The sequence below is a fragment of the Rhincodon typus genome, chromosome 18 (assembly GCF_021869965.1).
Source record: "Rhincodon typus isolate 14 chromosome 18, sRhiTyp1.1, whole genome shotgun sequence".
NCBI lineage: Eukaryota > Metazoa > Chordata > Chondrichthyes > Orectolobiformes > Rhincodontidae > Rhincodon > Rhincodon typus.
This window is the reverse complement of record NC_063349.1, coordinates 5,587,505-5,611,483: the sequence shown is the minus strand read 5'-3', so window position 1 is coordinate 5,611,483 and position 23,979 is coordinate 5,587,505. Positions and strand designations below refer to the sequence as shown.

Below are 23,979 nucleotides of genomic sequence, written 5' to 3'. Positions count from 1 at the left end.
CCCCACGCACAATGACAAACAGGATATATTTTCAATGTGGTAATTAAAGAACTTCCAATATTGTGTTACCCAATTATAAAGGCCAAGATACCTGTAACCAATTGAAACGTGCCGAGTGACCAAAAGTTGTCTGCATGTCCTGTAACTGTGCCATGTCATTGCCGCACTTCACTTACCCTAGCCTGCCAGGGGCAATCACCCCAGATGCTGTCTGCAGTTCCAATAGGTGCATTGTATCTTCACTGAAGAAATCATCTGTCAAATTCGCTTCAGTCTGTAAAGAAGAAATTCCGTTCTTTTACAATCAGATGCAGTCTTGAAACAATGCTTAAGATGGTGAGTATGGTTTTCTGCTGAGCCAGTAAGACTGTCTGATTGATGCAAGGCAAATCTCTAATACGTTTCTCTGTGGCATTGGTGAATGCCAGGACATCCCACCTCAGACTGGGAGGCTAGTGGAAATTTCCGTCCAGTTATGTCTTTGGGAACCATTTCTTTTTGTGCCATTGCAAACCCTCTTAGCAACGTAACAGTAACATGAATGGTTACATGCCTAGTGGCCTTATCGCTAGACTATTAATCCAGAGATCCAGGTACTTTTTCTGGGAACTCAGGTTCAAATCCTATGGCAGATGGTGAAATTTGAATGAAACAAAAATCTGGTATTAATGACAGCCAAGAAACCTCTTATTTGTCAGGAATTCCCGCCTGTTTCATTAATGCCCTTTCCAGAAGGAATCTGCCATCTTTACCTGGCCTGGTACATATGACTTCAGACCCACAGAAATGCAATTGACTATTAACTGTCCCCTGGGCAATTAGGGATGAGTAACAAATTATAGCCTGGACAGCAATGCCCTCATCCCAGGAATAATCTTTTTTTCTAAAAAAAAAAAGAAATTCATAGTTCCTCCAGTGTCTTTGGGTCAACAACCCTGGGACATCCTTCCTAACAATACCAGTGTATCGACACACTGTTGGCATTTATTTTGAGGACCTGAATATAAAAGCAGGGATGTACTACTGAGGCTTTATAAGGCCCTGGTCAGCCACATTTGGAGTATTGTGTGCAGTTGTGGGCCCCATATCTCAGGAAGGATGTACTGGCCCTGGATCAGGTTCACGAGAATGGTCCCAGGAACGTAAAGCTTAACACATGAGGAACGTTTGAAGACTCTGGGACTATGCTCATTGGAGTTTAGAAGGATGAAGGGGGGGGATCTAATTGAAACTTACAGGATACTGAATGGCCTGGACAGAGTGGGTGTTGGGAAGATGTTTTCATTTGTAGGGGAGACTAGGACTCGAGGGCACAGCCTTAGAGTAAAGGGAAGACCTTTGAGAATAGAGATAAGGAGAAACTTCTTCAGCCAGAGAGAGAGTGGTGAATCTATGGAATTCACTGCCACAGAAGGCTGTGGAGGCCGGGTCATTGAGTACATTTAAGACTGAGATAGATAGGTTCTTGATTATCAAGGGGATCAAGGGTTACGGGGAGAAAGTGTGAGAATGGGGTTGAGGAACTTATCAGCCATGACTGAATGGCGGAGCAGACTCGATGGGCTGAATGGCCTAATTTCTGCTCCTATGTCTTATGGTCTTATGGTCTTATGATCCCAGAAAGGTGACTCACCAACACCACCTACAGGGCAACTAGGAATAGGTTAAAAAAAAATCAGACTTGCCAACAATGGACACACTGCATAGACTTGGGATCTGCTTTCAATTCTTGAGGTGGGAACAACTTCGGATTTGTCAGTGAGCCGGTATTGGAAGTGGTAGATCTTTTAACAAGGGTTTTTATGTGTTTTCTTTTTCTACCCTGTCTATTTAATTGCTTCAGACTCGGTTAAAAATTCCTCCAAGCACGAGATGTGACGATATCATAAACTCTCACAGTTACAATCCAAAATTCCAATACTCTTTGCACTTCAGGGCACAGTTTTTGTTTAAGGTTACCTCAAAGAAGTCCTGTGTTTTTTTCAGCAAGTGTTTGAGTTCAGTGAGCTCCAGAAAGTTCTGTTTCAAAGTCTGTTGGTTCTGATTCACTTCCCTCAAATCATTCTCGAGTTTTTCCAGAGCCACCTGGGAAAGGCAAAACAACATACTAAATAAAAAGTGCAACTTTGAGTTAACTCTTACTGAGCAATCCATCAGCCAGTACAACAAAGCACTGGGACAGTAATGGAGACCAAACAAAAATCTTGTAGGAAATAAAAACCGAAAGAACTGCGGATGCTGTAAATCAGGAACAAAAACCAAGTTGCTGGAAAATCTCAGCAGGTCTGGCAGCAGCTGTGAAGGAAAAAAACGGAGTTAACGTTTCGGGTCCGGTGACCCTTCCTCAGAACAAAAATCTTGTAGGCATAGCATCACAGATATTGCAATGCAATAAGTCTCTTGTTGGAGCTATTGCTTTGGCCCTTGTCGCTAGATCCTTTAATATTATTAACAGGTAACAATGTCATTAACATTCATTTTCTGTAAGAAAATATTGGGAGAAGAGATGGTAAGATGGAGTTCCTTTTGTATCCTTGCTGTAAGACATAGACAACATGAAGAAAGTGGACAAAGGGGGAAAAATGATGTGGAAATTGGTTAATCAGCAAAAGCTTAAAGACATTGGGGAACAATGGAGGCTAAAGGAACATTGAGGCGGACAAAGTTTCGAAGGCAAATGATTTTATTAAATTTTGCAAGGGTGTTGCCCGAGCCAAGTGATAAGAAACCAATATTGGACATGGAGTGTGGCAAAATCCGAAGCAGCACAGCAAGGGAGCAATATTAAAGAAGCTATGGTCCTGGAGACACTGGAAAAGAAGAGATATGCTGTTGAAGCTTTACTTGTGTCATGAATCAGGACAAACACAAGAATATACAATTTCAAAGGGAACAACATTTATTCTGCACAAGAAGAAAGTGTGTTTGGATAGGTCAACTCAGATCGAAGCATTACCACGAAGTATGCACCGAGGAGTTTTTGATCACCACCATTTGTTTAGTTTTTTTTTTGAAGCAAAAGATTGGAGGACCAATGGTTCCCTGGTGAAGTCTCCATGGCAACAGCTTGACCAGAGTCAACTTGCCAACCAACCAGCATTCTCTTCTCATACAAGATAAATTGACGCTTACTTTGGTAATCTTGCATCGGTCCTGATGATTACAAGGCAGCAAGCTTCAACAGCATGTCTTTCTTCTCCAAGCCTCAGGTTAAATACCACCAAGTGACAATTTGTAATGGAAATATTTCAAATCAAGAAATATGGAAAACTAGGTTATCCAAGGGATTACGTTAACAACCAATTCTAGGCGCTATCAAATGTTGCAAAAGGTACAAAGTTACAGAAGTGAAGAATCCAGGCTGGACAGAGACAGATTGAAGATCACAAGCGAGACTATAAACATTGATGACTCCTTCCTTAGGAAAGCAGGTGCATCATAAAAACACGGTTTCTTGACAGCACATCAATGACAACACATCCAGCAACGTTTAATTCACTATAGAGTAATTTGAAATGCTCTGGAGGCCATTTAAAAATTGGTATAGCTACCTGCATGGAGCTACAGCAGTAAAAACTGACATAAGGGTCAAAAGAGATGTCAATATTACAAGTTATAATTTAATGTTAAAGACACAAGTAGAGAGAAGCCTTGGATGATCCCAGGATACTCCAAAGCCCAGAAAATACTTTCTTGAAGTACAGTCAATGTTATAGTATAGGAAGCAAATATCCAAAACAGTTGCCACCAATAGTAATGTAATAACAACAAATGATCTGTTTTAGTTGTGATGATGTTGTCCCTTTAAAAGATTATTTTATCCTGGTCTTTTTTTGAAAAGAGTTTGTAAGGTAAAGGCAATGAGCTGGTTACTGAGGACTACTTCTGTAAACAGCTTGGGAGACCTTGTGCTTTTTAATAAAAAAACAGCCTGAATGGGTGTGGCCAGCTCTGGCACGTCAGGATTTCCGAGTAACATCAGAAACTATTGGGGTCTAAAGTGTTGGAAGCTTCAGTGAATTTCTCCTAGCTACTGGTGTGTCTCAATTTTCTCTAGTTTTTTTTTTCCTCCTGGATTGGACAACTGCATGTGAGAATCTGTTCCAAATTTGCCTTTTTTGCCAAGTTTATGGGATGTTACTATATTGGAACAGTTAATTAGCAATAGTTACTGTATCTATTATTCTGGCAAGTTTCCAATAGAGTTAAGTTATTCTAAATTCCTCTTTCTTTGGTTGTATTTTAACTACAGTATTTAAATAAATTGTGTTTTGCTTAACGTCAATTAGTTAGACCAGTCACATTATGTTTGGAACAGACACTTTACACTTGCCTTTAAAATAAGAAGAAAATTAGGGTCTAGGCTACCTTCTTAAAATAGTTTTGAGGGGGTCTGATCTGGCCCGTAACAAAGTGGTGTTGGTGGAAGGATAATTGACAAGAACACCAAGGAGAATTTCCCAACTCTTTAAGAGGGTATCATGGAATCTCTTACGTGCAACTATAACATTAGAGAGGCCCTCAATTTTCTGTTTCATTGGACTTGTTCACCACAAAAGATAAATAACCACAAAAACAAATATAGAGGCCTTAAAAGCCATAAATGAGAATTGGCTCACAATTCAAAAAACAGCAGGCTCGGGAACTGCTTTGCAGAACACCTACGCTCGGTTCGCAATAAACAACTGCACCTCCCAGTGGCGAACCATTTCAACTCCCCCTCCCATTCCTCAGATGACATGTCCATCCTGGGCCTCCTGCAGTGCCACAACGATGCCACCCGAAGGTTGCAGGAACAGCAACTCATATTCCGCTTGGGAACCCTGCAGCCCAATGGTATCAATGTGGATTTCACAAGCTTCAAAATCTCCCCTCCCCCTACCGCATCCCAAAACCAGTCCAGCTCGTCCCCGCCTCCCTAACCTGTTCTTCCTCCCACCTATCCCCTCCTCCCACCTCAAGCCGCACCCCCATCTCCTACCTACTAACCTCATCCCGCCCCCTTGACCTGTCCGTCCTCCCTGGACTGACCTATCCCCTCCCTAACTCACCACTTACACTCACCTTTACTGGCTCCATCCCTGCCTCTTCGGCCTGTCTGTTTCCTCTCCACCTATCCTCTCCTCTATCCATCTTCTATCCGCCTCCCCCTCTCCCTATTTATTTCAGAACCCCCTTCCCCTCCCCCATTTCTGATGAACGGTCTAGGCCCAAAATGCCAGCCTTTCTGCTCCTATGATGCTGCTTAGCCTGCTGTGTTCATCCAGCTCTGCACCTTGTTGTCTCAGATGCACAATGTTCTCAAACATATTCCCAGTATTTGAAGGAGGGAATTTTGCCAAAAGAAATCAAAGATTAAATGTTTTTCTTGTACCTGCCTATATACTCAATGGTATCTCAAACAATTGGGAATGATTCCAGAATAGAATTGGTGCAGCAGAAATAAGTTATATTTAAACAAAGTAAGCTAGAAGAGTCTTGGGAAAAGTATTGAGGCAGGAGGAGGAAACCATTTGAACTGAACAGATTGGGGGAAGGATGATCAAGTACAGAATCCCTAGCAAGACAGATCATAAGGGAGAACAGAGTCAAGAGAGGTAGAAACAAATATCTTTGAGATACACATGAATCAGAGACTAAGAGGAGACTTGGGGGAATAATGCAATAAACAAAGAAAGATGTTGAACCGCATAACCGAAACACAAGTCAAACAAAGGAAGGTTCAAGCACCAGAGCTTGCTTCTCAATATGGAGTCTATTTCTAGTCATTAGGAACCAAAGGACATACACTAGTGTTATAGGCACTTCATGAAAAAGACAGAAAGCTGATTCTCTGCTACAAGTTTAAATGTTGAGAAAAGATCAGATATATTTGGGATTGTCACTCAGGGAAACAGAATCAAGAGGTTATCTTGCTGTCATTTTTAGGGTAACTAAGGATATAAAAGCTAACTTGGAACCATAAACCTAAGAGTATAAACTGGGGATTGCAATTTTACAATCAATTACATCATTTCGTATTAGGATTGATCAATTTGTAGAATAAAGTTAAATATATAGTGTAGCAAAAACATTGTTTCTTAAGTGGAACCAATTAGAAACAATAATGGAGAGAATGTTAGGACTTATTTGGATGGGTGAATGAATAAGCTGTTCAATGGTCAATGAGGAATAATAAGTACTGCATAAGTCAAGTATTGTGCAACTATTTGTTACATGTTTTCCACTTGTGAAATGATTACATTTGTAAAAATAAATGAACAACAGTAATCCTCAATGATATGGATAGAACACGAGCAGTAATCTGAATAATTTTCTAATAGCAGTCATCTGAATATGTGATGAAAGATCATTCATCGTCTTATGAATGTACCTCTATGACGGCATGCATAAGGTTGCCAAGTTTCCATTCATAGGGCTAAAGGTCAGCTTATAAACCTGCCCCTTTCATGTGAACATGGGTTAATGTCAGATAAGGAGTTTAAACTGTAACAGACAGGCCTTTACCCAAACATTAACCCACTTTGTTTCTGTTTCCAATGGACCTGCTGTAACCTCCTGAGGTAGTGTGCCCTTGTGTACAATGAACATGGCATTGTGATGCACACAGCAAATGCAAACTGAAATAAAAGGTTCCTAAAATAAAAAGTCTACCCACAAGACCTTCATTTGAGTGAAGTTTTAGACTAGTCCCCTGCGAGAACTGAATTTGAGTAAAACTCCATCTAACAATGTTCCTTTTATGCAGCAGTCTTATTAAATATGAATGCACAGAAATGCCAGACAAGAGAAAATTTACTCTAAAACAAAGAGCTGCAGATGCTGGAGACCTGAAACAGGCAAAGGCAGAAATTGCTAGAGAAACTCAGAGGTCTGGTAGCATGTGTGGAGAGAAAGCAGAATTAACGTTTCAAGTCCAGTTCTGAAAAAGGGACACTGGACTCAATACATTCATCTTTTCTCTCCACGGATGTTGCCAAACATGCCAAGTTTTTCCAGCAATTTCTGTTTATGCATATTGTAAAATCTGTCTGTCTTGACATGCATATGATAAAAATCCAAGTCAATAGAGGGTGGAAACTGGAAAATTCCTTAGTAGGTTAAAAATAAACCAGAACGAGATCATTTTGTAAATGAAGAGCCACAAGACTTACAATATCAGCACATCATCATTTGTGGCAAGGATTCAAATCAGAAGATCGTAGCAGGCTCATCATCAAGGATGCTGAAGAATGGAGCTCGACTGCCGCACAGTGAGACCATACAGGCCACAGACTGCGCCCACATTTCTGTGAACCTTCCGCAACCTATGACAGCTACTCAGCACCATTCTGGGACAATCTGCCACCATATCGTATTCTCTACAATAAAGTATTCAGAGTCAGTACCTAGAACGCAAGTTGTTACAAACCCAATTTGTTTTACATAGAACCCTTCCAGCCAGCTAAGGAGAGATTTGATTTCACATTTGGATCCAGAAGTGGCTGCATTCCATAGCATGCAATGATAGTTTGGACTGTACAATATTTCCCTCCTTACCTCCAGGTCAATCATATCTTTTGGAAGAGGAGCCTGGGGATCCTCTCCATCATCTTGGACAACAATCTGATCCTTTTCCATTTCAGTCTCCAAAAATCCTACAAATTCAAGTTAACAATAAAAAGTCAATTGGTGACTAACGCTCTGCTTTCACAATCAAGGACTCTGCACTGAATCCACATCCAAACACTATCATAAAGGAGAAGCTTTAAGAAAAATATATAAACTACAGCAAATTCTAGAATCTTAAACGCACTGCTCCAGGGCAGATTCAGTTGTGGCTCGCAAAAGGGAATTGGACAAGTACATGAAGAGGAAAGAAATTGCAAAGCAATGAGGAAAGGGTGGAATGGGAAACTAATTTGCTCTGGTACAGAGCTGGAAGGCTGAATGGCCTCGTTCCATTGTATAACTATTCTGATTCTCATTACTAAAAGATTAATTTCTTTTGTTATCAATTTTAACTAGCTTCTCCACTCAGCCAAGGATTAAAGTATTTCTTTCTTACTTTAAGAAACCTGATTGTTAATTTATTTTTATGTCTCCCATTTCAATCTGTTCACTGTTTATTTCCCATAAGCTTCTTGCAGTTAATCATACTGCAACAGCTTATTTTGAATTAAGAGTCGTCTTACGTTCATGTCAAGTGTCAAAACTTCACAAAATATTTCTCCCAATGTGTTTTGAAGTGTAATGATGCTTGACAAATGTAGCAGTTATTTGAGAGCTGCACACTGTCAGCAAGGAGATAGATCCACTCAGTGACTCTGGCTTCAAAGATAAAACAGCGAGAACAAACGATTCAGCTCACCCTGGTTTATGCTATGTCAGTGCTATCCAGGAACAGCGTCTATGTTTCATGTTAAACTATTTGAATACCCACTTTCTCCCTCATGTGCTTCTTTCACCTCTCCTTAGAAAGGTATCTTTGCTGTTCAGCTCAACTACACCGTGCAGTGCAAGCTCCATATTATAATCACCTTCTGGGCAAATAAGAACTTAAATTCCTTATTGTGTTTATTGGCGAATAACTTACAATTATAAGCGCTGACCTTGGACTTCCCTCAAGTGTAACATTCCATTCCTTCACATCATCATAGAATCCCTACAGTGTGGAAACAGGTCCTTCGGCCCAACACGTCCATACCAACCCAGAGCATCTCACCCAGACCCATCCCCCTATAACCCACCTAATCTACACATCCCTGAACACTACGGGTAATTTAACATGGCCAATCCTCCTAGCCTGCACATCTTTGGACTGTGGGAGGAAACCGGAGCACCCGGAGGAAACCCACACAGACACGGGGAGAATGTGCAAACTCCACACCGACAGTCTCCGGAGGGTGGAATTGAAACCAGGTGTCCCTGGCACTGAGAGGCAGCAGTGCTAACCACTGAGACACCGTGCCACCTAAGTTCATGTGTAATTTTAAACACCCCCATTATCTCACACTTTAAGGAGTCCCAGCCTGTTCCACAGTTTGGAACTCTCCATTTTGGCATCATCCTTGCAAATCAAATTTTGACTTTCTCCAGTGCCTCTGATTCTGTATTATGTAGGAATACTGTACTTGGTTTTCCAAGTATGGGTTAACCAAGATTTTATAACCTCTCTGCTTGTCAGTTTTGCTCTTCTAGAATGAAGTGCTTTGTTTGCATGTTGTTTTATTGCCTCAGTAACTTGCACTGCCTTTAATAAACTGTACCACTATACTTCCAGGCTTGATATTAATTTACCATTTCTTATTCGTATCATCTTGTATTTTGACACTCTTTATTAAAATAAATCACCAAAAATTGATGGCATTACCAAATTTCAAAGTGCGATTGTGATTTCAGAGACTAGGTTTCTTACTCAAGTGGTGTATAATGATGGTGACAGAACCAACTCCTGTGTCACTTTCATCCAGTATTAACCCTGAAACAGTTCTCGATTTTTGTAACCATCATTCGATTTTGTTACTTATTCCCTGACTCCACGTGATTTGCCCTTCGACACGAGTGTACTAAACTGAACCTTACTGAAGGCCCGTTGAAAGTCCACATATATTGTATTAAAAACTTACTGTATTACTCATCTACTGTTTGTTACTTCCACAAAAAACTGTAAGGCTCATCAAGATTGATTTTCCTTTTTGAAGCCAGAGTTGTCAACTCCATAAAATCATGGATGTATTTCTGGATGTATTTCTATTCTATCTTAGTAGAGAAATCAGATTTCCTTCCACTGAGATTAAGCTGGTTGACCTGTGATTCTTTGTATCTCTTGCATTTTCCCTTCAAGATAGAATAATAAAGTTATGGAGAAAAGGCACACACTTGGAGACCTCACTGCTCTTTCTTCAAATGAGATCAGGTTTAAGACTTCATTGGAGGGACAGTACTTCATGATAGTTGATTTGTTATTGTCACATGTACTAAGTTACAGTGAAAAGTATTGTTTTGTGTGCTATTTGGACAAAATCATACCATACATAAATACATCAGGGTAATAGAACACAATGCAGAATATAATATTACAGCAACAGAGAAGGTGCAGATAAAGATCAACTCTAAAATGAGAGATCTATCATAAGTTTGATAGCAGCATGAAAGAAGCTGAGCTTGAATCTTTTGGGATATGTTTTCAAACTTTTGCATAATGGAAGAGGGTGGAAAAGCGTATAACCTGTAAGGGAGGGATCTTTGATCGTGTTGACGGCTTTCCCAAGGCAGCAGAAAGTGTACAGAGAGTCAATGGAAGGAAGGCTGGTTTGCATGATGGACTGGGCTGTGTTCATAACTCACTTATTTCTCACAGTCTTGGGAAGAGCAGTTGCCATACCAAGCTGTGATGCCTCCAGAAAGATTGCTTTCTATGATGCATCTATAAATATTGGCAAGAGTGATTGTGGACCTGCGGAATTTCCTTAGCATTCTAAGGAAATAGAGGCAATAGTGTGCTTTCTTGACTGTAGCATAAACATGGGTAGACCAGGACACACAGAACTCTAGTAACTCAGGGTAAACCAATCAGACACGGTGCTTTTGTGCCCTTGGGTAAGAGTCAGTGGAATTTAGTCCTAGTGACAATTGTCTCAGTGCAAGACCCACGTGGCTCCATTTTAGGGGAGGGTCTTACAGAAACCAGCCTTACTCAGGACTAAGTAATCGGAACCCCTTCTCCCGCCCAAAGCCAATAGAGGTTTTCAACTCTCTGCAGCTGATAGCGTCATTGGAAGCAATGGTTGCCGCTAGTCAAGCTCCTAGGGAGAGGCTTAGAGTTACCAAGGGACCAATACCACACGTAAAGAAATAGGAGGATATCACAGGATTGGGGGTGGGAGCTCCCAACTGGTCAAACCCCTCCCCTTTTCCGATTCCCTCAAATCAGGCACTAAAATAGCTTGCTTGTTAGTCTCCCTGCCTGGTCAAACACCAGTGCAACGAGGCCCTCAAGTGGACAGGAGTTAACCAATCATGTGTAACCTCCCTTGGGAGGAAGCATCAAATTCTGCCATCAACTCCCAACTTTGACTCAAAGTGAATGAGATAAATGAAGCCAAATCATCTCAGATGCTAAAATCTATGCAAATACCTTTCGCTGATCTCAGTGGCATTTGCAACTTGACAACATGGAATCCAATGTAACTTTGCTCTCAGTACCATGAATTATCCCTTTATTCAGCTGGTATGAACAATTCTCAGATATAACAAAGTGTGGAGCTGGAGGAACACAGCAGGCCAGGCAGCATCAGAGGAGCAGGAGAGCTGACGTTTCGGGTCGGGACCCTTCTTCAGAAGATTTTCTCCAGCTCCACACTTTGTTATCTCTGACTCCAGCATCTGCAGTTCTTGTGATCTCATGAACAATTCTCAATTGCTTTTGGTGAGACTGGAAGAGGAACTGCACAGCAGCAGATCAATAGATTTGGTATCAAACTTGTAAAAATGATTGCAAGCTTTACTCATCTGACAGTGTACATTGGCAACAATGCTCAAAGAGCAAAATAAATTTAAAATACACTCCATAAAATCCAATCGATTTTACAGAACAGAAAAATGCTATTGGACAAATAGCCTATAATGTTCCATGCCGAGGTCAGCAAAGATGTTGAATATGATTAGGATGTTGAATGAGGGCAGAAAGAGAATAAAATTTAAAACATCAGCCTGAAAAATCTTTAATATATAGGATTGGATTTATCCCTATTTCTGATTAAATATCTGCTTGAGTTATTGCTTTCATCAGGAATGTAGGATTTAGGAGGATCTTTATAGATTCAACCATGTTAACTTTTTAAAAAGAAAATATCTTGATTATTTTCAGCAAAGTACTTTTGCACACTTACGAAGAATTCTCTCCATCACTTCGCAGCGTCGGATTTCATTCACAAATTTCCGCTGGAATGAGTTGACACTTGCATTCAGCTGTAAAAGAGACAGACAATATAGTATTGTTCCCCACCACTGCTGGTTCTAAAATGTAGAAACTTCTCAATTTCACCACTCTGGTGTTTCTATGCTCATGCAACAAGTATTCCAAATCAAGATCAATTCTAACTTGTGAAGTGATAGAGTGGCAACAAACATCTGAAGACATGGACATTAAAAACAAAGTTCTCACTAAGTGTGGAAATAAAATGATATAAATATATGTTTATTTATTATATAGACACATTTTATTTTATAATGTATATTTATGTAATCATATAAACACATGCACACACACTAATTAGATAGGGAACTCCATTAAAGGTTCATTTGGTTATGTAGATAAGGAAGATCCCAGATTCAACTAATAATTCTTGATCTTAGCTAGAATAATCTCTTTCAAACTGAAGACCAGACCAGGATGCAAGGGTATTTGGGGAAGTCGAGTGATGCATGTAGTAAAATGGATAACATTTCAGCTTGTCATCACAATATGGAAAGAACCTTTACGTGGGAATACTGGCTGGGCAAACAGTCCCTCCCTCCCTCTCTCTCTTACACCCACACCCACACACACACACTCTTTCACACCATCACACACATTCTCTCTCACACCATCACACACGCACCCTCACACCATCTCACACAGGACCCACAACTGCAGCTTGCTTTACACATTCTCAAACCTCACAGCTTAAAAGAAAAAGCAGATGTAAAGCTTTGGAAGATGTTGGAGAGAACTTAACTTTATCCTGCGAGAGTCAAAGCCCATGGGAGGAAAGGCAAAAATGTTCAGGGTAATTAAGCCAATCGAATGATAAAAGGATTCTTGTCCCACAAATTGCACTCCATGTTGTGGTCATGAGGCAAAACAACAACATCATGGTCAAAAAGTGAACATCCCAGCAAGGCCCATTTTCCAAAATGACTCTCCATGCACATGGGAGAGAAACAAAACTGAGAAAGCACAGACAAAAAACATTGAATAAGATATTACTCAAACACAGATAAGCTTGTTGTGTCTGTAAAGATGGAATAAGTGAAATTTAAACTCAGTCCTAACATAGGGCCAACCTTCATTTCAGAAGTTGGCTACAGCTTCACGTGAAGAAATTGGAAGAGGATTTGCAGTGATGTGGTGTCTAAGTTATTCACTCCTGCGCAATTTCTCTCTCTATTGATGCTACTGTGTTACTTCCAACACCAAGAATGTTAGAGAAAGCTGGAGAAGTAATCTAAGCAACGGGGGAAGCATTAAGGTGTCTGGGTAAGGTCGATCACAGAGGGGTGATGAGTAAGAAGTCACGGCTCATCTCAAAAATGAACATCATGTATGGAAAGGAGGTAAAAGACCCGCAGTTCATGTACAAAGGAGCTAGGGAGGAAATTACTTCAAAAAGGCAGCTGCCTCTGGATCACTCTTAGACCCACCCACTAGATAAATCATGTTAGACTTTTATCATCACTCAGTCAGTATCTGGGAACTCACTAGTGAGCAATTCTGTGGAAGCTCCTTCTCCACATGGCCTGCAGTAGTCTAAAATATTCAACTGACAATTTCTCAAGGCTAACTTAGGATGGTCATTAAATGCTGGCCTGGTCTGCATTCAGATACAGGTCTGTCAAATGCTTACTTACGTCTCGAAACTGCATAAAGCCAAGCTCTCCCAGCTCGGAGATGCAGCAATACGCAGCCTCAACCTGCAGAAAGAGCTGCGTTAGGCACATCTCCTCACTTCGGAATAAGGATGCCATCCTTCCGTCGTTTCACTGGGGAAGAAGATTTAATGAGTGCAGTAAGTGATACTGTTACAACTCACTGAAGTAGCATGCTGTACATTGAGCTCACTATTCCTGGACTCATACCAAACATTAAACGTTTTCATTAAGACACACACAAGTACCCCAATTTATCTGGCTTTCAGACCAAGGTTGATGGAGAGTGGAGACCAGTATTAAACATGAATCAATTATTAGTGATTAAACTCTAGCTACAGACATAAACCATTGGCATATAACACAGAGTAAGAGAGATGTACAGCATGGAAACAGTCCCTTCAGTCCAACTTGTCCATGCTAACCCGATATCCTAAATTAATCTAGTGCCATTTGGCAGCATTTGGCCCATATTCTTCTCAACCCTTCCTATTCATGGACCCATCCAGATGCCTTTTAGATGTTGTAATTGTGCCCATCTCCATTACTTCCTCTGGCAGCCTGTTCCATACACACGCACCACCCTCTGTGTGGAAAGAGTTGCACCTTCGGTCCCTTTTAAATCTTTCCCATCTCACCTTAAACCTACGCTGTCTAGTTCTGGACTACCCTATCCTGGAAAAAAGACTTTGGCTATTCACTCTATCCATGCCCTCAAATTCCCTTATAAATCTACACACACACACACATACACAGAGATAGAAAAACTGCAAATATCAGCTCAGTGATCTGTGTTTCCCAATACAGTTTCAGAAAATTGTAAATTATCACTACCTGGTAGGATTAGATCTTTTATTTCTTAAAGACAACAACCATTTTGATTTACTAAAACAAGACAAACAACTGCAGATGCTGGAGATCTGAAACTAAAATAAATTGTGGTGAAACAAAACTGAGCATTGGAGGAAAAAGCCAATTTAAATATTTCAGCCCTAGTGACCCTTAAATTACATTACTTTTGGTTATGCATTTGACTCTGAGCATTATTATCATAATTTGAATGAAAGAGCTGAATTCCAGGAGTGAGGCGAGAGTGACTATTGGTTTCTCTCCAACACACTCCGCTGATTGGAGTCATATCTAGCACAAAAGCAACTCAGCTTCAGGACATCTCTGGGAAGTTCCTCAGGGTACTGTCCTAGGCCGAAGCATCTTCAGATGCTTCATCAATGGCTTTCTCTCTATCATGAAGGTCAGAAGTGGGGATGTTCACCAAAGATTGCATAGTCTTCAGCACCGTTCGCTACTCCTCTGATACTGAAGCAGTCCAAATGTTCAAATGCAAAGAACTAGACAGTACCCAGGTAGGGCTGATAAATAGCAAGTAACATTCACCAGTGCCGGGCAATGACCATCTCTAACAAGACAGAATCTAATTAAACCTCATGACATTTAATGGTATTACTATTACTGAATCCTACACTATCAAAATCCTGGAGGTTACCAATGATGAAAAGATGAGCTGGACTACCCATGTAAATACGATGGCTGCAAAAGCTGCTCAGTGGGTGGGAATTCTATGGTAAATAACTACAGTCCACAAGGTGCCAGTCAGGAGTCTGGTAGAATACACTCCACTTGTTTGAATGGGTTCAATTTGAACAACACTCAAGAAGCTCAACAGCATCCTGGTGAATAGCACCCCATCCATCACCTTCAACACTCACTGCCTGAACCATCAACACACATTAGCAGCAATGTCATATCTACAAGATGGCTGACAGCAACTCCTACAACATTGTCCAAACAAGCAATGCCTACCACCTCAAAAGGCAACAGATGCACAGGAACACCAAGCCACACACCATCCAGAGTTACAAGTACAATGCTGTTCCTGCATAGTTGTTTCATGAAGATTCATGGAACTCTCTCCCTATCAACCTTGTGGGCTACCTTCAATCCAAGGACTACAGCAAATCAAGATGGCAGCTCAGCATCACCTTCTCCAGGGTAATTATGGAATCAGCAATAAGCACTAGCCTAGCCACTGATGCCACATCCCACAAATAAAATAGAAGATACCAGTGCATTTTAATTGAGTTACCAGTAATTTACTTCCACTCTTCAACTACTGGTTGAGCCATTCTATTTCTTGAAACTTTTCATTATAACTTCCATGATAACACAAATACAAGTTTTCAACAGCAAAGACCACAACCTTTACAAGGCAAATCCAGTAACATCTGGAGAAACCATGTGACCTGGTGTCATCTGATCAAGTGTCACATGGACACAGTCACATGATCAGCACCTCCTCCCAAAAACCAGAATGGTTCCAACCAAAATCACTGCTATAATATAGAGTGCTTTAAGATCTTCAAAAGGAAAATCCGCAAAATATTTTAAAAATCTGATACATTGGATGTTTGTTGAGATAGTTTAAACCAGGAAAGAACAAATGGGCAGAAACTTTTGTAACATTTGTGCTAGTGCCAATACAGTGTGTTGTCTTTACCTTTTCGACATTCTTTAGAAACTGTTTATCCTTTTTAACGTACATGAGAATTAATTGCAGGAGCTGTCTTCTTTAGAGACCTTTGAAATCTCACTGTAAGGGTGGAGTTGACACTCTCATATTCTCATGGAAAACTTGCTATTGTTACAATTTGGCAGAGGAGTCAAGTTAATTTAACATAAAAGTTTTAAAAGTTCCACATAACTTCCTGACTTTGTGCTTCTATTTAAAGAGTTTAAGGATCCCATATGCACTATTAATTGCATTTTTAACTCCTGTCAGGTTCACATATCATTCACAAGCATTACTAAATGCCTCTGTTCTTCACTGTTTTAAAATGTGGCCATTTAGCATATATCATGTCACACTATTCTCCATTTCAAAATGTATCACCACACCTTTTGCATTGAATTGCATCTGCTATATGTCATTTATTCTGCCTGTACTCTTGCAATCAGTTGTTATCTTCCTTAATTCTCCCAGGTTTTGTGCTATCTGTGATATGACCAGACCCTGAGTAATTTTTCATTGTTTGTTACCATTCCAGACAGACTAGCCAAAATGATAGACTCCTCGCAGTGAGGAAGACTGAACTGGTTCCCTTCTTTATTCGCCCAGCCCTGCAGATTGTATATTTGCAATGAGGTTAATTTGGAAAGGATCCCTTTGCTTATTTATACCTTTCTCCCAGATCCCAATGAATTTCTGTTTTAAATGCAGCCAATTTTAACCAGACTTTCAGACATTAACAAAGAGTGAGTTTATTAACTAGCACACATAAGAAGAAGCACTAATGCAAAAAACATATTAGGAACAAGAGGTAAGTCCGAAAAAGTTTTTTAAACTTAATGATTAAAAAAAAACAAACAGATACACACATCAACATTTGAAATATTCATAAAGAGCAGGTAGTTGAACATTGTGTCTTTTGCAGTGCAAATTATTGGTAGAGTTGTCATTGTCAGTTGAACAGATGGTTTTTGTGATTCCTGGTTTTGTCAGCTGGTTGAAGTTCCACTGTGATGATCCCTTTTCAATTGGTTTGCAGCATCCAGAGTGAGAATAAATCTTTACCTGCAATGCGTGAGGGGATAGTCCTTCGAATGTGGCTTTTACAGCATGCTAACATTTGAACTCTAGCTGGTACACGTGAGAGTGTTCAGTCCCACTAGTTCACACCAGTGCAGTTGAAACTGGATTTTTATCCTCTATCCTTGTTTATTTTTCTGAGAGAAAAACACAAACAATGTATGCAGTTTGGCATACAAGCCACAATTTCCCAGTCCCTGAACAATGTGTACATTGATGAGTCCATTGAGACTATAATGTGAAAAATTAGATTCTTGACATTGGAAAGAAAACTCCAATTTTCCACGGCAACTAGTGAGCAGTGAGAGGTCTGTTTACATGAATTTCTATTTCATTATCCCCTTATCTTACCCTTTTTTCACTTCAAGAACCAAGATAACTTACTGCAATTATTAGAGAGGTAGCAAGAACTGCAGTTGTTGGAGTCAGAGACAACACAGCATGGAACTGAAGGAACACAGCAAGCCAGGCAGCGTCAAAGGAGCAGGAAAGTTGACGTTTTGTGTCAGGACCTTTCTTCAGAAGAAAGGTCCCGATCCAAAACATCAACTTTCCTGCTCCTCTGATGCTGCCTGGCCTGCTGTGTTCCTCCAGCTCCATACTGTGCTGTCTCTTGTTCCTGCAAATTATATTTGTGTACCGGAACAGGGATGTCTTGCTGCAATTATACTGGGCCTTGGTAAGGCCACACCTGGAATATTGTGCGCAGTTTTGGTCTTCTTATCTGAGGAAGGATGTTCTCGTTGTAGAGGAAGTGCAACGAGGGTTCGCCAAATTGATGGCAGGACTGATGTATGAAAAGATATTGAGTCGGTTAGAATTGCACTAACCTGGAGATTAGAAGAATGAGGAGTTTAAATGCAGAAAGGTTGTCCCTGATAGTGTGGGAGTCCAGAACCAGGAGTCATAGTTTAAGGATAAGGGGCAAACATTTTAGGACTGAGATCAGGAGACCTTCCTTCATCCATAGAGTGGTGAGCCTGTGGAATTCACTGCCATAAGTTGTCAAGGATAAAACTTTATGTGTTTTCAAGAAGGAGGTAGTTGCAGCTATTGCAACTAAAGAGATCAAGGGATACGGGGGGGAGGGCAGGATTATGAGATGGAGCTCGATGATCGGCCATGACCATGTTGAATGGTGGAGCAGGCTTGAGGGGCTGAATAGCTTAATCCTGCTCCTATCTTCCATGTTTCTATGTACATTTAAATGCAGCTTCCAATTCTCCCAGATGCTAGACAAAAACGAGAAGGCGACAATCGCTGACATGAACAACAGAGCGGAGACCTGGTGACACCAGCTCACTGCTAGCTCCACTGTACCTCCACTTTGGACGGCAGCGCACAACATCCCAGGGCACACTCCATGGGCAGCAAGCACCCAAACCCCTGGCCATGGAGGTTGGGGTCAGACAATTACTAGCCTCTTCACTCATTCATGGCACATTTCCAACCCATTTATAATACGGAGCTGTACTTCAGTTCTACACTAGAGGGCATCAACACCTTTCATTCTAATGCTGCTACCAGTGTATTTTGGTTGAGTTGTGCACAGAGATAGGCAACAAACTCTTGGACTGGACCAGGGTGCATCTCAGAACTCATTTTCTCTCAGCATTCGTTCTCCTTGTGCCTGCTGGGTTGGTCACAGCATCTCTGGCTTGCCTTATGGTGCTTTGCCCCTCAGTCAGAGCTTAAAGACTCACAGTATTTCTGTTGTACCTTGCAGTTTAGCACAGACACAAAACCAAGCAGCTGGTCATGGTTGTCAGCAGTGATCAGTCAAGGAAGAGGACATGTTGCTCTCGTGAACTGTGAAACGTCAATCTCATTCCTACACCAGGTACCAACAGCTTATTCAACAAATACACTGCACGTGTTTCAACCAAATGGCCATGTCTCAATGTCATAGAGCTGTAGAATCATACAGCATAGAAACAGACCCTTCAGTCCATGCTGACCAAGTTTCCTAAACTAAACCAGTACCACTGCATTTGGCCCATATCTCTCTAAAACTTTCTCACTCATATATCTGTCCAAATGTCTTTTAAATGTTGTAAACTGTACCTGCATCTACAACTTCTTCTGGCGGATCATTCCACATATGAACCACCCTCTGAGTGAAAAAGTTTCCCCTCAGATTCTCTTTTAAACCTTTCTCCTCTCATGTTAAAAATATGTATCCTAGTTTTGAACTCTCCCACCCTAGGGAAAAGACCTTGGCTATTTGCCTTACCTATGCTCCTCATGATCTTATAAACCTCTGTAAGGTCACCCCTTAACCTCCTACACTCTAGTAAAATATTCCCAGCCTATCAGCCTCTCCTTATAACTCACACCCTCCAGTCCTGGCAACATCCTGGTAAATCTTTTCTGCACCCTTTCAATTTAATAATATTCTTCCTATAGCAGGGTGACCAGAACTGTACACTGTACTCCAAAAGTGGCCTCAACAACATCCTGTACAACCTCAACATGCTGTCTGAACTCCTATATTCAAAGGTCTGAGCAATGAAGGCAAGTGTGCTAAATGTCTTCTTAACCACCCTGTCTACCTGTGACACAATTTTCAAAGAAATATGTATCTGAATCCCTAGGTCTCTCTGTTCAACAATATTCCCCGGGGCCCCACCATTGACTATATAAGTCCTGCCCTGCTTTGTCTTACCAAAATGCAATATCTCACATTTATCTAAATTAAACTCCATCTGCTACTTCTCAGCCCATTGTCCTAATTGATCAAGATCCATTTGTAATCTTAGAAAACCTTCTTCCTACCTATTGATTACAACAACAATTTTCATGTTACCAGCAAACTTACTAACCATACGTCCTAAATTCTCATCCAAATCATTTATGTAAATGATTTCATGCCATCTGATTAAGTTGTGAAGGATTTGAGAGGAACACTGGTTGTAGTCGCATTTCCATTGGCTTTATCCACATTTGAATCTTAGCTAGATTAGGCTAATTACAAGGACAGACTGAAGGCAGAGATAGCCTGAAGCTGTGTCACTCATAGTTATACTCCAAACACTCTTCCGTGTCATTTGGCAATATTTATTATTTAACGCAGGAAACATCAAATATGTTTTTAACCATAACAGATTGTATCTCTGGGAATTGCAGAAAGGGTGTCCTGTAAACCCACATCTGAAAGGTCAAAATTTTACATGAGGAGTTCCAGTTATTTTCGCAAAAGCTCAGCTCTGAGGAATCTGTTGGAAGAATTAACAGTAGGTGTAATATGGTGTGTAAATAGCCCTGTAATTTGTGAGATAGACACAAGCATCAAATTGCCACGAGTTGCTGAATTATTTGTGTCTCCCCACTATTAGCTTCATGAAAACACGCTATCAAGCTGCCCGATCATTTCAAGGAACAGAGTATTTACCCATAATGCCAACATGGCGTCTTGCATTTGCAAACATGGCCCATGATATCGGTCGGACACAATGAGCTACAGGAGGCACCTCTGTGTGTCATGTTACCAGGCGTCCTCAGCCACCGCTGCCTGAGCACGAGATCATGTGCAGGGTCTGGGACTGTTCCCACACCCTTAGCCCTTCCCGCTACCTCATCCCCCACATCCCCAGCCCAGCTCCCCCTCCTCTTCCAGATGCCAACAAAAATGGCTGACATTCAAGACCAGCCACAGTGTTTTTCCTGCATGTGTGTGCTCCTTGCTCCCCCTGGTGGTGGCATTCACAATAAACACAGCCTTCAAGAAATCGCTGCTTTTGTGTTATCAATGATACGCATCTCTGGGGGTAACATGGTTGAAATCAAGTACTGCTATCCCTGGAGTCGTCAGAAAAAGCAAAGATTTTTAAAAGGTTGCAAAATTGCCCAACTTACTTGTCCTTTTGAACCAGGTTGACAGAAAACAGATTTCTGAACTTATCAAGAACTACAACGTGATGCAAATAAATAGTTTGAAGCTACAGATAAATGATTATGAAATTTAGTCATATAACTCAGCAATTTACCCCATTTGTAAACTCCCCTTCTACACACTTATATAGACAAACACAAAAAAAAGTGTGTCATGTGTGGAGGGAAAGACTAAGAGGGCATTTTCAGCAATTTCCATCATTTTGATGATCAGAATTCTGCTCCTTTATCTTCCCTCTTCAGATGCTTTCACTCTTTTGCAGGAGGCACATGGTGACTGGTTCACACTTACAAAGGTCTCAGATGTTTTAATTTGAAGCCACGGCTTATAGCAACTGCTGAGGGAAAACGAACTGACAATCTTCAGGCCTGACTGCAGAGCAGAAACAGTTTCTTTCCCCTCTGGAGGTCCAAATGGCTTCTGACCTGAACATTTACACCCACAAGCTGTTCAGCTACCTGGGAGCCAATTACATAACTGTTGATAACTGGTCACAGTCTACAGACCAATCAGCCACTTGTTGCCAGCCACAATCCCTATACACACTCCTTGACTCAAGCTTGCTCCAACTAGCCCTTTTCCTCCTGTTTAAACACACAACTGTGTAAACTTCACTTACAATGGGTATCAGCTCATTTCATTCTTAAAAATGCAGCAATATTTCAAAAATTTCTGCCTTTTTAACCAGTTCCTTTCTCATCCCAATCTAAACCAAAAATACAAAACTGAATGAAAAGATGCAGACTATACATTTAAGTTTGCTGACTTAATTTGGAGCCTGTATTCCAGGAAGCTTGTAATGAATCCTGAATTCCTGTTCCTGAGATGCCACTCACGTGGCTGGCCCAGACAGAGAAGGAGACTCATTCTCATGATGAGTAAATCGTTTCTAGAGGTTGTCAAAGTGTTAATATTTTAAAAATGTTTTCTTATCTTTCCTATCACTTTTCTTCTACAATTAAATCTTCCTTACCCCTTCTTTATTCTGCTTTGTCTCCCTATTACTTACTCTCATTCAGACCATTTCCTTCTCCAGCTGTGCTGCTTTCTCAACACCTAATCTGTTTATTTAAGGCGATTGATTGTTAGCCTTTGCTAAGATTCCTGATGCCCTGTAACCCTTGTCATGCTGTTATCAGCCCGCACTTCTGGTAATTTTCCATACAAATGATCTCTGAGCTGATGAGAAAAGAAGTTTATCAAACGGGGCAGGCTGCAGCAAATTTTGGGGAAACGAGAAAGTTTCCTGCATCCATCCAAAGAGAGAAGGAATGCTGGTCAAAAGCATCCTATCAATTGCGAAACTGTGCTGTGTGACAAGTGCCGATACAGAGTGGAGCTGGAGGAACACAGCAGGTCAGGCAGCATAAGAGGAGCAGGAGAGTCAACGTTTTGGGTCCCAAACGGTCCCAACCTGAAACATTGACTTTCCTGCTCCTGTGATCCTGCTGTGTTCCTCCAGCTCCACACTGTATCGACTCTGACTTCCAACATCTGCAGTTCTTGCTATATCCTGTGTGACAAAGGGTGGAACATTGCTGCATCAGAGTCATGTAGGTGATGACTGTGATATGACAGGGCTGAGGTAGATCTGGGATGGGGTTGGAGTAGAGCAGACGCACCTGTTTTGTTGTAATGTGTTGGTCACTCAGCTGGTAGCTTCTCCAAGTTGCCGTCCATGCTGTGAGCATGGCTGTGGTGCAGTGGACCAATGGCAGTGCTGAAGACATGGTTCCACAGTTTGGAGCAGTATGGAGGGCCTCTCCAGTACAAACCGGACAGAGTGTGTTGGTGTGCTATTCTCTGCTCCATGATGAGTGGTCATTGAGGCAATGTGATAGATGCTGAGGAGCTAGGGAATGGGACGAAGCATCTGAGGAGAAGGGTGAGGATGTTGAGCTGGAGGAAGCTCTCCTTGTGCATTGACAGAGCTCAGCTGCATCAAACCCGACAAGGCAGGCAGAACGCGACTGACACCTAGTTCCTGCAGGCAGCAGCTGGATGCAACAGACCACCATGGGCTGTTATCGGCATACGTTTACAACGTGATGTGCTACTGAAGGTGGCTCGAGGGGGCCACACATAGTTAAGCAATAGCAGAGTGGACCAAGGATAGATCCTGGCTAGACTCCAAATTTATCAATGTGGAAGTTGGAAGAGAATTCATTGCGAGTGACCCTCTGGCCACAACAGAATACATAAGAACGTAGCTCATCCCACCCACGAGGATATCAACTAGGAAGGAGTAGGAAGCTCCTAGTGAAGAGGGTTAGGGCCACGGTACGTAGGTCAAGAGTTTGGGGACACACATTGGAAGAATCTCTGACATGTTCAGGTGACCTGTGAAGGAGGAATACCCCATTCCTACCCTGGGAGAGGGAACGTTCAAACCTAGCTCCCTACCCTGTCAGCTTTTGGGGATATTGGATGAATGAAAAGAATCTTATGTGGTCAATCCAAAACCTCATTTGGCCAATGGCAGGTGGGCTTCCTAACGTCTTCCTTGGTACATATCAAATTGCAATGAGTTTGCAGGGTAGGTGGATAGATACCAGGAAAGGGAGCCCATAGCATTGTGTTTAATCTTACTAATGCCTACGACATCCCTCCCGAATATTACCCACTTCCTGCCTACCAGGCAACCCGCTCCCAGAGGGATGTAAAATTCTGGCTCATATTTGAACCAATCCAAACAAAATTCTATTCAGGCCACAATACATTACCACAATGACCAGGCTGATTAAGAAGAAGGGATAGTACAAACTGCAGATGCTGGAGAATCCAAGACAACAAGGTGCAGGGCTGGATGAACACAGCAGGCCAAGCAGCATCATAGGAGCAGAGAGGCTGACGTTTCGGGCCTAGACCCTTC

At 41.4% G+C, this 23,979-nt stretch overlaps 1 protein-coding gene across 4 annotated transcripts in view; it reads right to left on the bottom strand.

Moving 5' to 3' along the window:
* The window catches only part of LOC109930923 (V-type proton ATPase 116 kDa subunit a 4), a 72,283-nt gene that overhangs the window by 43,239 nt on the left and 5,065 nt on the right, over positions 1-23,979 (bottom strand). The window contains exons 1-6 of one of the 4 annotated variants that reach the window (XM_048607920.1): positions 15,830-15,924; positions 13,594-13,725; positions 11,874-11,952; positions 7,540-7,637; positions 1,960-2,085; positions 177-274 (exon numbers count right to left, since the gene is read on the bottom strand). In XM_048607920.1, coding sequence (XP_048463877.1) covers positions 177-274; positions 1,960-2,085; positions 7,540-7,637; positions 11,874-11,952; positions 13,594-13,710 — 518 coding nt within the window. In that variant the 5' untranslated portion in view covers positions 13,711-13,725; positions 15,830-15,924. Of the gene's footprint in view, positions 1-176; positions 275-1,959; positions 2,086-7,539; positions 7,638-11,873; positions 11,953-13,593; positions 13,726-15,564; positions 15,674-15,715; positions 15,925-23,979 lie in introns of those variants that run through there. The other 3 variants (XM_048607919.1, XM_048607921.1, XM_048607922.1) reach the window with 3 other exon arrangements.